General features: G+C 39.8%; 3 protein-coding genes across 8 annotated transcripts; 2 read left to right on the forward strand and 1 right to left on the reverse strand.

Annotated features, from left to right (window-relative positions):
- Window positions 1-758: 758 nt before the first annotated feature.
- On the forward strand, window positions 759-4,170 carry LOC103936403 (protein RMD5 homolog). 5 transcript variants are annotated; one of them, XM_018644783.2, is made up of 3 exons: window positions 766-914; window positions 2,368-2,432; window positions 2,537-4,170. In XM_018644783.2, exon 3 carries the CDS (start codon window positions 2,551-2,553, stop codon window positions 3,709-3,711), a length of 1,161 nt encoding a protein of 386 aa, XP_018500299.1. In that variant the 5' UTR covers window positions 766-914; window positions 2,368-2,432; window positions 2,537-2,550; the 3' UTR covers window positions 3,712-4,170. The 5 variants fall into 5 exon arrangements, with proteins under 5 accessions (XP_018500296.1, XP_018500298.1, XP_018500299.1 ...); XM_018644780.2 differs by lacking the exon at window positions 2,368-2,432 and having other exon boundaries at window positions 759-914; window positions 2,489-4,170; XM_018644782.2 differs by lacking the exon at window positions 2,368-2,432 and having other exon boundaries at window positions 760-914.
- A 1,765-nt stretch (window positions 4,171-5,935) lies between these two features.
- Window positions 5,936-9,484, forward strand: LOC103936402 (protein RMD5 homolog). Of its 2 annotated transcripts, XM_048570620.1 has the most exons (3): window positions 5,936-6,106; window positions 7,371-7,477; window positions 7,797-9,484. In XM_048570620.1, exon 3 carries the CDS (start codon window positions 7,861-7,863, stop codon window positions 9,019-9,021), a length of 1,161 nt encoding a protein of 386 aa, XP_048426577.1. In that variant the 5' UTR covers window positions 5,936-6,106; window positions 7,371-7,477; window positions 7,797-7,860; the 3' UTR covers window positions 9,022-9,484. The 2 variants fall into 2 exon arrangements, with proteins under 2 accessions (XP_048426577.1, XP_009344510.1); XM_009346235.3 differs by lacking the exon at window positions 7,371-7,477 and having other exon boundaries at window positions 5,937-6,106.
- Window positions 9,485-12,578: 3,094 nt separating this feature from the next.
- On the reverse strand, window positions 12,579-15,018 carry LOC103936404 (probable E3 ubiquitin-protein ligase EDA40). Its single transcript, XM_048570624.1, has 2 exons — window positions 14,567-15,018; window positions 12,579-14,419 (listed from the first exon to the last, which is right to left on the reverse strand). Exons 1-2 carry the CDS (start codon window positions 14,984-14,986, stop codon window positions 12,650-12,652), a joined length of 2,190 nt encoding a protein of 729 aa, XP_048426581.1. The 5' UTR covers window positions 14,987-15,018; the 3' UTR covers window positions 12,579-12,649.
- Window positions 15,019-16,551: the final 1,533 nt, after the last annotated feature.

Genomic DNA, 16,551 nt, shown 5'->3' on the forward strand with positions numbered 1-16,551 from the left:
TATACATAAGCATATACCAAATATTAAGAAAATACAAAAAACTGCAAGTATGAGAAAGTCCAAATATATTAAAAAATATAAATGATTTGAATTTTCGAAATTTTTAGAATTCCTTCAATTCTGAAAATTTGAATATAAATAATCCAATTCGATTCCAAAATTTAAAACGAAATTGAAATGTTATATCCGGTTCAATCCTTCCAAAAACACCCCTAGGCCTATATCCTTTGATTTATTTACAAGAAGCCAAGATCAGATAAATAATTTTTTTTTTTTCAACAAACAGAAAGCAGAAAATGGGTAAACAAATGCTCCTCCTTGAAATATTTCGTGACTAATTCATGAAACTTTGTGTCTATAATCGAAATCGTCAAGATTATAAATCACTATATAAAGCTTTTTTTCTACAAAAAATCAATAAAATATAAAAAAAAAATCTAGCCATTAAACTATATAAAAATAATAAACAATTTTGATAAAAGTATTACAAACTGTCAATCTATTTGTTACAAGTTATCACTAAACAACCTTAGCTTTACTTAATTTTTTTTTTTTCATAGATGATTTTTTACACAATAATATATAATACGAATTATTTTGAATTATAAACACGAAATTATGTAAATCGTCTATGGAGTGTTTAGAGTATGAATCCTTCCTCAACATTGATGAGCTAACCATTATTCAAAGAAAAATATTACTCTGAGAAAATAAAAATAAAACAGAGTTTTGGTACCGTTTTACCCTTTCTAATAATTGTTCTTACAAAATCGACCCCTAAGAATTTTATCTGACAAAACCTAAATCACACATATCCACCATCTCTGACGCTGATCTGCAACTCTCCTTCGCCATATCTCCGGCTGATGTGCAGAAACCCTTCGCTACTCTCCCAACTTCGAATTCATCTCACGGTACTCTCTCTCTCTCTCACGGCACAGAAATATGAAATGTCTTTCAATTATGCAAGTTAAAAAAGATGAAAGATTTAACGTAATAGCAGATGTGATTGTTCAATGAATATTTAGTTTCCGTTAATCAATTTAATTCATATGCATCACTTGAAATCTCAAAGAGAGAGAATTATCGATCGCTTGATTTCTGAAACAAAAAGAAAAAAAGCTTCAAACTTGTATTGGACTTCTCTATATGGCAGTGTTGCTGTTGGTGTTCAATCATCGTATTTTATACTTGGTATTACGTTAATTACCCTAAAAAAATTGACCCAACATGTCGAATTAGGTTCTTTTTATATGTCAAGGCTTTCCCTCTTCCTACCATATTGCTGATTTCCGCTGCGGATTAGGCTAGTTGGCCAGTACAGTGTGCTCCCTCCATTGAATCTGAGTTCAAATCTCTCTCCCTGTAGATTAGAGTAGTTTAAAACATAGCCGTACAAAATATCATAGAATTCCCGTGCCATAATACGCCTGTAAATGATTTACAATTTCCTAGTAACAACCAAGAAGAAGCCTAAATAAGTGCAAGTGATTATTCAAAATCTTTTAATGGACTTAGATTTTTAACCCTTTTAAGCTCTCTGATTTTTACCTTCCTAACTCGAAAGGCGATTAGTGTAGGGAATTAACTCTCTCGTTATATTTTACAGAAATCCCATAGTTCTTTCACTTTATGTACACTGTATATCCAAATTATTGTATGTTAAGGTGGCTGTATGTTTTTGGGGGCAATAGACAACTGTGGAAAGAATTTGGAAATACACTGTCAGTCTTTGTTTGTTCTAGTGTGTAAGATGACTTATGCCATTGCCCTTGCCGTATGGGTCCAATGCCTAACTAGCTCCGAACTCATATGGTTGATGTGTATCCCCGTTGGGAGGAAACAAAGCATAGGGAGACTAAAGCCACTTATAGATCACATGGTATCCAAAATATGTGAGAAATACGATTTTCCATATCATTTGAATGAGTCAAGGGACTCTTCTACATTTTGATAAATTTGTGACACCTGATTACCTGTGTTCGCCGAAGATTTTCCTTGTAAGAATTTTTCGTTTGCTTTAAGCCATCAATATGAACTTTGATGCCCATTATATTCCCATATTGTTATTTTGTAAATTAGAAAACACCTCAATTGGAGAAAGAAAATAAAAACCCTTGTCTACCCACTTGTCCTGTTCTAAATAATTCTTAGTTGTGAAATTCCTATGGAATTACGAAGTAAGTTAATTTTTTTCTCTGAAGTATTGAGTTTTAACTGTTAAGTGTGATGTTATCAAGGGCTTAAATGTGAAAAGCCCTATCCTTTTTTTTGGGGTGTATTTCTCTTTTCGTGTTTTGAGAATAAACTATTTCATGTGAAGTTAATCTAGCCTTATTTATGTTGTTTCTTAATGTCTGTGTATAGGAACTTATTTGGCAGTTTCCAATCAGGCCTTTGATTTCTCGTGTGCATTTTTATCAGATACAGTTGTACGCTATGCTTTAACGTTTTAAGCTTGTAGGAATTCTTTCCTCTTTTTTTGTAGATCCGTTCATTCATTTCTCATCCCAAACTACTGCTGATACCGATACAGTGGTATAAATAAAAATGGAGCTGACCACCATTAAAGATGCATTTGATCGTGTTACAAAGAAACAAAAGCTGTCAAGTTCTAAAGCTCAAGAAGTGTTCGACCTGATCGACAAAGAAATCAAGCAGACATTACAGAAGCTACAATCATCTAATGATTGTGAATCTCAGATTGATTGTAAGTCTGCTCTTGCTGAACTTAAAGCCAAGTTAAAAGATATAGCTCCACTCAGTCAGTTGGAAAGCACGCAGAAGGAACTGAACCTAGCACTTAGCAAGTATCCAAAGATTCTGGAGAAATCCTGCATTCCTGATATATCCAAGGCTTATAGAAACATTGACTTTGATACCCACACAGTTAATGAGATAATTGGCAGCCATTTCTATCGGCAGGGCCTATTCGAAGTTGGTGACTGTTTTATAAATGAGACTGAGGAATCAGAATCTGCAGCCGCTATGAAATCTCAGTTTCAGGAATTGTTTGGGATAGTTGAAGCAATGAAACATCGGAATCTAGAGCCAGCACTGAACTGGGCCATGACCAACTCTGATAAACTCAAACCAAATGGATCAGACCTATTACTGAAACTTCACAGTCTGCAATTTGTCGAAATAGTGCAAAACGGAAATAGAGATGGGGCTCTCCAGTATTCAAAAACTTGTCTTGCTCCCTTTGCTTCTGACCATATGGCTGAAATACAAAAGCTCATGGGGGGTCTTCTGTGGACTGGAAGGCTTGAGCACTCCCCATACTCTCACTTATTATCACCAGCCAATTGGGACAAAGTGACGGGGGAGCTAACCAGGCAGTTCTGCAATATTCTGGGTCAGTCTTACAAGAGCCCGTTGAGTGTGACAATGGAGGCAGGGATTCAGGGTTTGCCACCTCTTCTCAAGTTTATGAATGTAATGGCAGGAAAGAGACAGGAATGGCAGTCTATGAAGCAGTTACCTGTACCAGTGGAGTTAGACCGTGAGTTTCATTTCCATTCTATTTTTGTGTGTCCAGTATCAAAGGAACAATCAACAGAAGAAAATCTGCCTATGTTGATGTCATGTGGACATGTGCTCTGCAAGCAGTCTATTACGAAGATGTCAAAAAACGGTACAAAATCTTTCAAGTGTCCATACTGTCCTTCCGATGTCAATTCCGTTCAGTGTAGGCCGCTTGTTTTCTGATGCATCTGCAAAAGGAACTAGTTGCAACCGTGTTTCTCCCCAAACTGGGTTCAGCTTGTAGAAACTAGTCATGCTGTGTTGTGTAGTTACGATATGTGGTTATGGTGCCGTGTCAAAAGTGTCAAAAGCCGGTTTGTTTGGTTTGTTGATGCATTTGTTGTAAACAGAAAATTCCTTTTACTGGCCGGCGGTTAAAGAACTCCACTTCCCCTGGGGCTAATTTGAATGCATCATGATCTGGACCCCAAGACAAGGACATGCTGCCTCATCCGTCTGAGTAAGTTATACTGCTCCTGCTGGGTCATGTAAACTCTAATGTGCGCCTCAGGCTTTGGGGCCTAAGTGTTGACCCGATATTACAAAGCTGCATCATTTGGGTCATGTAAACTATAATGAGGAATACCATTAGACCGTTGTTCTAAATGGCGCACACACATATATATATATATATATATATATATATTAAAAAAAGGATAAACCTACCAGTACACCAAAAAGTTAATTGAATTTATACACAAGTATGTACTAAATATTAAGAAAATACAAGAAATTGCATTTATGAGGAAGTTCAAAGAAATATCAAAAAATATAAATGATGTGAATTTTTAAAATTTTTAGAATTACTCCGATTCTGAAAATCCGATCCCGTTCCAAAATTTTGAAATGAGAATTGAAAGTGTTATTTCCGGTTCGATCCGTCCAAAAACACCCCTAGGCTTATATCCTTTGATTTATTTTCAAGTTACCAAGATGAAACAAATAATTTTTTTTTTTTTAACAAACAAAAAGCAGAAAAAGGGTAAACAAAAGAAAAAGGAATTAACTTGGCGTTCCTCCTTGAAATATTTCGTGAGTGATTTACAAAACTTTGTGTCTATGATCGAAACCGTTAATATTATAAAGCATTATGTATAGCTTTTATTATCAATAAAATCTTAAAAATTTACCCATTGAACTATATAAAAACAATTGGACGAATTCGGTAAAAGCATTACAAAACGTCTGTGACATCCCACATCGCCCAGGGGAGTGATTATTATATGTATATTCTCATCTCTACCTAGCACGAGGCCTTTTGGGAGCTCACTAGCTTCGAGTTCTGTAGGAACTCCGAAGTTAAGCGAGAAGGGGGATAGAGTAATCCCATGATGGGTGACCCACTGGGAAGTTGCTCGTGAGTTCCCAAAAACAAAACCGTGAGGGAATGGTAAGCCCAAGGCGGACAATATCGTGCTACTGTGGTGGAGCGGGGCTGGGAAGTGATCCGCCCCAGGCCTGGATGTGACAATTTGGTATTAGAGCCTAAACCTGGTCGCGTGTATGCCGACGAGGACGTTGGACCCCTAAGGAGGGTGGATTGTGACATCCCACATCGCCCAGGGGAGTGATCCTTATATGTATATTCTCATCTCTACCTAGCACGAGGCCTTTTGGGAGCTCACTGGCTTCGGGTTCCATGGGAACTCCAAAGTTAAGCGAGTAGCGCACGAGAGCATTCCCAGGATGGGTGACCCATCGGGAAGTTCTCGTGTGAGTTCCCAAAAACAAAACCATGAGGGCGTGGTTGAGGCAATATCGTGCTACGGTAGAGTTTGGCCCGGGAAGTGGTCCCCCCTGGGAAGTGGTCCTGCCCGGACCGGGATGTGACAATTTGGTATCAAAGCTTAACCCTGGTCGCGTGTGTGCCGACGAGGACATCGGGCCCCTAAGGGGGTGGATTGTGACATCCCACATCGCCTAGGGGAGTGATCCTTATATTTATATTCTCATCTTTATCTAGCACAAGGCCTTTTGGGAGCTCACTGGCTTCAGGTTCCATGAAAACTCCGAAGTTAAGCGAGTAGCGCGCGAGAGCATTCCCAAGATGGGTGATCCATCGGGAAGTTCTCGTGTGAGTTTCCAAAAACAAAACCATGAGGGTGTGGTCGGGGTTCAAAGCAGACAATATCGTGCTACAGTAGAGTCGGGCCCGGTAAATGGTCCCGCCCAGGTCGAGATGTGACAACGTTTATTTATTTGTTATAGTTTATTGACTAAACGACTTTAGCTTTACTTGATTTTTTTTTTCTTTTTGCAGAGATGATTTTTTTTTACAATAATATATAATATGAATTGTTTTGGATTATAAACACGAAATTCTATTAATCGACCATGAAGTGTTTAGAGTAGAAAATATTATCCGGGGAAAAATAAAAATAAAACAGAGTTTTGGTAGCGTGTTACCCTTTATAGTCATTGTTCTTACAAAATCGAGCCCTAGAACTTCAACTGACAAAACCTAAATCACACATATTCGCCATCTCTTTCGCCGATCTGCAACTCTCTTTCGCCATATATCCGGCTGATGTGCAGATACCCTTCGCTACTACTCTCCCAACTTTGAATTCATCTCAAGGTATCTCTCTCTCTCTCTCTCACGGCACAGAAATATGAAATTTCTTTCAATTGTGCAAGTTAGAAAAGATGAAAGATTGAAGGTAATAGCCGATGTGATTGTTCAATGAATCTTTAGTTTGCGTTGATCAGTTTAATTCATATGCATCACTTGAAATCTCAAAGAGAGGGAATTATCGATCGCTTGATTTCTGAAATAAAAAGAAAAAACAAATCTTAAAGCTTGTATTGGACTTCTCTATATAGCAGTTTAGCTGTTCAACCATCGTAATACTTAGTGTTATGTTAATTACCCTAAAAAAAATTGACCCAGCATGTCGAATTTTTCGGTTCTTTTAGTATGTCAAGGCTTTCCCTTTTCATACCATATTGCTGATTTCCGCTGCGAATTAGGCTAGTTGGCAAGTACAGTGTGCTCCCTCCATTGAATCTGAGTTCAAATCTCTCTCCCTGTAGATTGGAGTAGTTTAAAACATAACTGTATAAAATATTAAAATAAAAAAATGGTTGACCCTTGAACCAGTTTGTAATCTGGGGAGGATATCTAGTATTCTCGTGCCATAATACGTCTGTAAATGATTTACAATTCCCCAGTAACAACCAAGAAGAAGCTTGATTAAGTGCAAGTGTTTAATTCTAGTCTTTTAACTGACTTGGATTTTTCACCCGTTTTAAGCTCTCTATTTTTTACCTTGCTAATGTGAAAGGCGATTAGTGTAGGGAATTAACTCTCACATTATATTTTGCACAAATACCATACTTCTTTCACTTTATGTACACTGCATATCCAAATTATTGTATGTTAAGGTGGCTGTCTGTTTTTGGGGGCAATAGACAAATGTGGAAAGAATTTGGAAATGCACCGTCAATCTTTGTTTGTTCTAGTGTGTAAGATGACTTCGACATAGCTCTTGCTGCACGGGTTCAATGCCTAACTAGCTCCAAACTCATATGGTTGATCTGTATCTCCCGTTGGGAGGAAATAAAGCATAGGGAGACTAAAGCCACTTATAAATCACATGGTATCCAAAATATGTGAGAAATACAATTTTCCATATCATTTGAATGAGTCAAGGGACTCTTCTACATTTTGGTAAATTTGTGACACCTGATTAGCTGTGTTCGCCGAAGATTTTCATTGTAAGAATATTTCGTTTGCTTTAAGCCATCAATATGAACTTTCGCACCCATTATTCTTCCATATCGTTATTTTGTAAATTAGAAAAACACCCTAACTATAAGGTTTTTTTAATTTTATTTTTTAGAACAACACTTGAAGAGCTCAATTGGAGAAGGAAAATAAAAACCCTCATCTATCCACTTGTCATGTTCTAAATGATTCTTAGTTGTGAAATTCCTATGGTGTTACGAAGTAAGTTAAGTCTTTCTCTAAAGTATTGAGTTTCAACTATTTTTCTGTAAAGTGTGATGTTATCAAGGCCTTAAATGTGAAAAGCCCTATCCTTTTTTTTTTTGGTGTGTATTTCTCTATTCGTGTTTTGAGAATAAACTATTTCATGTGAAGTTAAGCTAACCTTATTTATGTTGCTTCTTAATGTCTGTGTATAGGAATGTATTTGGCTGTTTCCAATCAGGCCTTTGATTTCTCATGTGCATTTTCATAAGATACAGTTGTACACTATGCTTTAACGTTTTAAGCTTAAAAGAACTCTTTCCTCTTTTTTGTGCAGATCCCTTCATCTTAATTTCCCATCACAAACTACTGCTGATACCACTACAGTAGTATAAATAAAAATGGAGCTGACTGCCATTAAAGATGCATTTGATCGTGTTACAAAGAAACAAAAACTGTCAAGCTCTAAAGCTCAAGAAATGTTCGATCTGATCGACAAAGAAATCAAGCAGACATTACAGAAGCTACAATCATCTAATGATCGTGAATCTCAGATTGATTGTAAGTCTGCACTTGCCGATCTTAAAGCCAAGTTACAAGATATAGCTCCACTCAGTCAGTTGGAAAGCACACAGAAGGAACTGAACCTAGCACTTAGCAAGTATCCAAAGATTCTGGAGAAATCATTCGTTCCTGATATATCCAAGGCTTATAGAAACATTGACTTTGATACCCACACAGTCAATGAGATAATTGGCAGCCATTTCTATCGGCAGGGCCTATTCGAAGTTGGTGATTGTTTTACAAGTGAGACTGGGGAATCAGAATCTGCATCGGCTATGAAATCTCAGTTTCAGGAATTGTTTGGGATACTTGATGCAATGAAACATCGGAATCTAGAGCCAGCACTGAACTGGGCCATGTTTAACTCTGATAAACTCAAACCAAATGGATCAGACCTATTACTGAAACTTCACAGACTGCAATTTGTTGAATTAGTGCAAAAGGGAAATAGAGATAGAGCTCTCCAGTATTCAAAAGCTTGTCTTGCTCCTTTTGCTTCCGACCATATGGTTGAAATACAAAAGCTCATGGGGGCTCTTCTGTGGACTGGAAGGCTTGAACACTCCCCATACTCTCACTTATTATCACAAGCCAATTGGGACAAAGTGACAGGGGAGCTAACCAGGCAGTTCTGCAATATTCTGGGTCAGTCTTACAAGAGCCCGTTGAGTGTGACCATGGAGGCAGGGATTCGTGGTTTGCCACCTCTTCTCAAGTTTATGAATGTAATGGCAGGAAAGAGACAGGAATGGCAGTCTATGAAGCAGTTGCCTGTACCAGTGGATTTAGACTGTGAGTTTCATTTCCATTCTATTTTTGTGTGTCCAGTATCAAAGGAACAATCAACAGAAGAAAATCCACCTATGTTGATGTCATGTGGACATGTGCTCTGCAAGCAGTCTATTACGAAGATGTCAAAGAACGGTACAAAATCTTTCAAATGTCCATACTGTCCTTCTGATGTCAATTCAGCACAGTGTAGGCCGCTTGTTTTCTGATGTATCTGCAAAAGGAACTAGTTACAACCGTGTTTCTTGCACACTGGGTAAAGCTTGTGGAAACTAGTCATGCTGTGTTGTGTAGTTAGGATGTGTGGTTATGCCGTGTCAAAAGCCAGTTTGTTTGGTTTGTTGAAGCATTTGTTGTAAATAGTAAATTCTTTTTACTGGCCGGCGGTTAAAGAAATCCGCTTCCCTGTGAATAATTTGAATGCATCATGATCTGGATCCCAAGACAAGGACATGCTGCCTCATCCTTCTGAGTAAGTTATACTTCTGCTGCTATCTCCTGTTGGGAAATGTAAACTGTAGCGGGCTCCTCGGGCTTCGGCCTTAAGTGTTGACCCGATACTACAAAGGCTGTTCAATAATTTCTCACTTTTCTCTTATATGTATCTGTTTTACCAACACAACTCAGAGTAAATTTGTACTTTTAGTAATTCAATCAGGTCAGCTTTCTCCATTTCTTGTCTTAGCAAACAAATTTTAGATAGATCTTTGGATTCTTATCTCGTTTGTTGTTCCGGAAAGATAATGAGTGGCACTTTTGGCTTCTTTCCTCTTTTCTTGTTGCCTCCATGATCTGAGAAAAGTTTCATTCATCTTGGATATTTCTTATGTTTACGAGGGTTCTTTACAAATAAGCCCTTGAACTCCATTCATAGCGAAAGACCCCCGCTTTGAAGAAAGAACCCGTGAACTATACTGTTATCACCCGGACTGTTATTTCACTAGAGAGTAACGGTTTTATTCTATAGTTTAATCCTTTAGTTGTTTCTCGCTAACACGAACAAACGAATTACGTAATCTTATGAATCCCTGTTCATGTCACACGTTGTGGTAACTAGGATACCCCCACAGTTCCACACGCACATGTAATCATATCATGGTGGTGAATTATGTAGGCAGAGTTATAGTGTTAAGCTTATATGGATGTGCCTTTTGGGATATAAATTATATTGGTGGTGCTTTTGAGATGAGCACATTTGAAAAGCAGCAGCAGCAGCAGCAATAAAAAAAGCAGCCACTCATGGAAAAAGTGCTTCCAAATTGTGCGAAATTTAAGGAAATGATGAGTTTCCCCCTAAAAAGTGTTTCCAGTGACCAGAAGAGAACCATGGAAGAAGGAAGAGTGATTCAGAATAAATCAAAGCCCTTTTTGCAAGCTTAAGTTACTGTCACCTCCCTCCCCTTTATGTAAAGATTTAGCCTTTTAAAGTGTTTGAGAACCTTTTTATTATTTTTACCTTTTTAACTTTTTACTAACGTGCAACTCAAGTCATAGTATTAGGAGTAAATATGATGGGAATGTAAGTGGTCCATGAATATAAGCATGTGATTAGTTACTTACTAGTTACTTCCAGGGGAGGGGAAGATTATTTCTTAATTATACGAAGCATGTGATTATTTCCTGGTTAAAGGTGGAGATTTGGACATCTTGATATATTTACAAGTTTTGTTTTGTGAGTCTTGTTCTCTTGGTCGTATGGTGATTAAGAATTGGATTGGATATTACAAGTGGAGAATGAATGAATGTGCTTTCACTTGGTGACCAGAGAACATTTCTGTTTGTTTTGGTAAATCAGGTTGCTCGCAAGCTTTCAATGTACACAATTCATACTCTTGGTTTGTCGTTCTTCACTCATTTTGTAAAATATAGATGTTTGATTACAAAATGACATTCTCGGAGAGTGAATATCCGCAAACAAGTTATTTGAGTGAGTTTTAAATATCAAGTTGTAGCCACTTAATACTACAATTTAGTGATATTCCTTTTCATTTGCAAGTGAGAGGTCTTAAGTTTGATTCTCGCCAAAAGCAAATTTGAACAACATTATTGTTAGCCTATTATGAGGCTAAACTCGCCCCTCTCCCCCATAGTGTGATCATATCATTTATTCAAAAAAAAAAATATCAAGTTGTAGGACCTTGCCAATAATAGTTGCATCACGCAGATTCACACAAACCAATATATGTTATATGTAGGGAAGATGGCATGTCAATTCAGAAACTTAAATGTGGTTGTGGTGATACAATCATACAAACTTATATACATACACACACACACACACACGCATACTTATATATAATTTGTATTAAAGTAACGTGCATGCATCCTATCCAAACAAGTTCTCATGACCCCCATTTCATTTGTGACAATCGTGGGATCTCCATTGATTGGGAATGACCCTCCTCTCCTAACATTATGATGGAAAAGGGAACATGTGCACATCTCTCTCTTTCCTTTCCTCCTTTTGTTTTTAATTTTATGTATATTTTATTTTTGTGATACAAGTGAGAAAGGTGAATCCAAATACAGGACATCAGGTGAATGGTTAGACGTCTTATCTACTTGAGCTTGAGCTACATGTAATAATTTCAAAATAATAAACTAACAAATGAATTGGGATTTACAAAATAGGAAGTGATTTTCGCATTTCCTTTTTAATCTTTTGCACTCTTATGCTTAATTATATTTACGGATTCTCTTTTGATTAATTCAATCTAATAGCTAAAGCAAGATAGGAATGTATAAATCACTACCCTTACAAAATAGGATAATAAATCTCAGAAGTGCCCCACACATGATAAGCCAAAAAAAAAAAAGACCAAAAGCAGTCAAATTTGAACACATGCAATGTATCATCCATATCTAGTCCTAAATTCCCCTTTCATTAAATCAATCACTTGGTGTCCGTTAAAAAAAATCCAATTAGTTCATAGAAGGTGAACACTGATTAGGCCTAATCAAATCCCCTCAACTCTAAAATTCTTAAGCAAATGCAAAAAATACAATCGAAAAGTCCAGAAGTATACTATGAAACAGCATAGAATTATTGAAAAGAAAAAGAAAAAAACAATCTATATTCAAACTGTTTTGGCCCTTGGCATCAGCTGCAAAAGCATGATTGTTTGTCATGGAGTCAGTCATTTGGTGGCCAATTTGTCTTTAAACCCACCAAAAACCGCACCAACATCACACCAGCTCAGACTAACTTACAAAACCCGAACCCATACATTATCACCTGCACCTCTTTATTGATTAGACCCAACCACCATTTCCAAAAAAAGCCAAAAACAAAAACATGCATCATCGTTTAAAAAATCCATAACCCATCCCCTTCTGCTCCTTTACATAATATATATATATATATGGATTAAATAAATATCACATTATTGGGGTTTGAAGTATAAGAAATGCTAGCTTCAGTCGCATGTAAATGCTGATATAGCCGTTGATGATGATCGATCCCACTGCAGCTCTCGCCTTCATCAACGGCTAAGACGCCATGCGACTAATAAAGCACAACTCCTTGGGTTTTTGGTGGGGAATATACTGATTGATAGAGACAAAACCAAAAGAGTTACCCCCACCAACAAAACGTTCCATATAATTTTTTTCTTGTGGGGTTTTGTTCAATGTTTTTTCCTTTTTTCTCTCTTTTTCTCGACTATCACTATCACCATCCACTCCCTTCCAAAAGGGCCACGCCGTCCGTTACTGCTTGTTGCCATTATGGGCCTGGGCCCATTATTTGAAATATTTTTTCTCATCATCATTTAATTTTTAATATCATTATATTCCTTTTTGTATTACACTTACAAAATATATCAAAAATAAATTAAACTAAAATCTGGCATTTTCGAAGCCGTGTAAGTCGCTTACTCTGTTCATCGACTTCCTCATCGTAGCCACCTTAGCCAATTTCTCAGCCGCGCGCCAAGCCGACGTCGGCGTTAGCGGATCTTGCTTCTCCTCCGCGTGTCCATTATTGCATCCCTTCTTGCTTTGCTTCGCCTCAACCTCCGCCAGCAGCTGAATCTGCCGCCGCCGCTGAAGCTCCGCCATCTCCCCCTCCAAGCCGCGGAGGAACTCCTCCGCCGATGCCGAGCTCGACTGCACGAGCAACGTACGCGCCGACGATAGCAGGTGGTACGCGCCCGAGAAGTCGCTGCTCCTCTCCACGAACCTCCGCGACTCCGCCACCGCTCTTGCCGCCACGTGGAGGTTCCTTAGCCGCTCGATGTTTGGGTTCGACGATGACGATCGGACGGTCTGTGATCGAGGTACGAGGAGGACCAGCTCTTTTGAATACACAAGCTCATTGGACGACGGGTCCCTGTGTGTGGACCTCACGGACATCACGTTCTGGGATGAGTGGGGCCCGCCGGTGGCGGAAACCGGTACTTTTAGTTCGACTAACAACTCTCGCTCCTCTCCGGCGTAGAGATCTCCGAGTCGGATCGACCCGGATCCTAGAGCAGCGGGCCGACCCGTGAGTGAATACACAGCGGCGATCTCGGCCGGGCTTGAACCCGAAACGAAACCAAGTTGGAGACTGAGATCCTGGACCATGACGCGTAGTAAGCCTCCGACGCACTTCGTTAGCTCGTCGTCGCAACCATCCCCAAGTGCGATGGTGTGGACGGGGATGTCGAGGTGAGGGAGGCGCGTGGAGGACACGACGGGGGAATAAGATCGCTTCTGAGTGGCTTCTGGTTGTACGGCATCCAATAGAAGCATGATACTCGCGACGGTGTTTTTCTCGCGCCGGTCTTGGATCACCTTCGCGGCCTTCTTGAGCGCGTCATTAACACACATCCCCTCGCCGACGCCACAGAGCGCGTCCACAATCCGACGCGCCGAACGACGACCAGCAGAGGTCATTCGCCGGAGCGGTAGCAGCCTCTTCGAAGTGGAGGAATACGCGACGATTGAGAGACGGTCGGTGTCGCGGAGCGACGAAACGACAAGTCGCATCGCTCGCTTCATCATCTGAATCTTCGCATTGCTCGCACTTACGCTCACGTCCACCACGGTCACCAAGTCAATCGGAGCTCGACGCTCTAAAGACGCCGTCTTGGACTCATTGGTTTGCGGTGCTTTGAGCTTCAGAACCACCGCGTGCGTCTCATAACTCCTCCCGACAGCCACAACCGCCGATTCCGGCAACAGACTGACCTCCACATTCTTAACATTCCGGTCAGCCGAGGCAAAACGCGATTGAGGCTTGGAACTCGTATTCACAAAGAAACCCTGGAATTCAACGGCCTCGTTTTCGTCGTCGTTCTCTTCTGGTATTGGGTTGAAGCGGGAACCGGAAGTTGGGGACGAAAGCGGCTCATCGTCATTGTAAACTCTCAGAGGCTTAGTCTTGACGTCTCTGGGCTTCTTGGGCGATGAAATGGGCGGCGGTTTGTGTTGGGCTTGTTGTTTGTGGACGGAGATTAACGGCAGCTCCTTCCAGGCGGTACTGCAGACGGGGCACAGGAGGAGGCTGTTCTTCTTGACGTGGGCGGAGATGCAGGCGAAGTGGAAGGAATGGGAGCACTCCGCCGTAAAAATGGCGGTGCCCTGACCGCTTTTCACACTCTGTAAGCAGATTCCGCATCTACTCTGCAAAAAGAAGGAAAAGGAATCGTCACTATAATGTTTTTGGTACTAAAAGTTGAATTTTTTTTCCTATGTTTTTTTTTTATAAAAAAAAAAAAAGAAAAAAAAAAAGGAAATTATGAAAAGCGGATTGTGGAAAAAGAAGCTTACTTTGGAGAGGCGTAGGGTGGACTTGAGGAGGGAGAAGCTGGAAGGGGATTTTGGGGACGATGGGTTGGATCGCTGGAAGTGGAAAAGCAGTCTAGGGCTGTAGCTGCTGGCTTTTTTGGGGGTTGTGGCGGCGGAGGAGACGTTGCATTGGAGTTTTGGGGAGTTGGGTAGCGAGTAAGTGGGGGTGTTGGTGGCGGTGGTTCGGCAGCGGAGGCCGGGGCTGGAGACTACAGATTGAGCTTGGGATTGAGATTGGAGGCGTGTGGTTGAAGGGATGGAAAAGAATCCAAATTTGGAGTTGATTCTGGGGCTCTGCTGATTGTCGTTGTTGTAATGTTGCTGCTGCTTCTCAATAAGCACTTTTGAGTTTCTGTCTTTGGTGATGGATGTGCAGAAGGCCCTTCGCCAGCCAGTCACCATTTTCGAGCCTCTCTCGAAATCTGCTTCTCGAATAAGCACTTGTGGAGAAAGAAAAAGGGGGGTTTGATTTGGAAAGGAGTGGGATTTAGGAAGAAGCAGATGGGCTTGTCACCTTGGTCTTTCGCATGTTTCCATTTCCCTTATTACTCTGCAGCCTCTGAGTAAGAAGTACTTCTGCTTCTGCTTTTCTTACTGCATCAATTGCTCTGCGTTCTCCTTTGTGCTTTCTCTTTCTTTCAGAACACAACACAGCAATTGGAAAGTCTTTCGCTGCTCTTGCCAAAATTCAATGCTCTCTCTTTCTCTCCAATGTTTCTCTCTCTAGAACTCTCTCTCTCTCTCTGGGCCTCTACGGCTCTACCTATAGGATGATAGATCTAGGATATAATGGCAATATACAACAGAGGCATCCTTTCCCTTCCGTTATTATCAACATTTATTTATGATATTTATACTTTAATTGGGAAAAAAAAATTAGAAGATTGATGCCATTGGGATTAACATTTTTAATTAGGTGACCGGCAAGTGGAGGTTGTTTTTAATTTTACCTTTCTAGTAACATGTCAACGGGACCCGCTCTTGGAATTGAGGCATCACTGCCCCCATTTCCATGTTTGGACCGGACACCGACCTCTGCTGCACGCACAACTCCTCTATCTAATATGACATAAAGGCACACTTACACTAGACTAGAATCTAGAGATGTGAATTCAAACTCGAAGTTACATATGAATTTAAAACTTTTTACTTGCAGATAAAAAAAGGTATTACTAAATTGAATGTTTCTACAAAATTTCTACGAAATGACTCCTTAATTTCTCTGTATGCTCTAATTTTGGTGAGACTCTTTTGTGTGGCACTCGGACTATGGCTAAATAGATGAGGGTGAGACCAAACGGTGGGAGTTTGGTGAGCCTGAAAAATCAACGGATGGGCAAGTGTTGTTTTTTGTGTGTTTGTGCCATAACGATGAAGTAGGCCACGTTTTGAACCGAATAGTAACTTTGGTATACCGTGTAAATCATGTTTTTCAACTGTTAAATCTTTTATGTTTTGGCTTTGTTAATATACCGAAAATTTTAGTCATTAAATCATTAATCAACGGTCTAACTATCAAGATGTAATGACTAATAAGTTACGATCTTGAAAATACACCGAAGCATAGTACAATTTCGGACCTCTCACAGTACCATATTATTGTACTTTTGGGTAGGGAGGAGATCTTGGAATGAAATGGATAGGTTGGAGGGTGCTATCTTTTTTCCTACTCTTGTACACCCTTTTACCTTTACTTGACAAAGCAAAATACAAATTTCCAAATTGGTGATTCCTTTTGAAACGACTTGTTATTGCCATGAATTGGTTATTACTCAGCACAGTGAGGTTGGTGTTTCTGCAGTGTGCAGAGAGTCACAGGCTAGGAGGATGACCCCCCAAAGCTTTGATCCCTCACTCTCCGCTCCTATCCGTTCCAGTGTGGGGTCCATTCCGTTTGAGAAAAATAATGCCCATATTGAATGCGGATGAGATTCATTCTAGAAGTTTGTATTTGAAGATTGCGGACT

This window comes from the organism of the source record quoted next, unplaced genomic scaffold (genome assembly GCF_019419815.1).
Source record: "Pyrus x bretschneideri cultivar Hongxiangsu unplaced genomic scaffold, Pyrus_bretschneideri_v1 Contig102, whole genome shotgun sequence".
NCBI classification, from domain to species: Eukaryota; Viridiplantae; Streptophyta; class Magnoliopsida; order Rosales; family Rosaceae; genus Pyrus; species Pyrus x bretschneideri.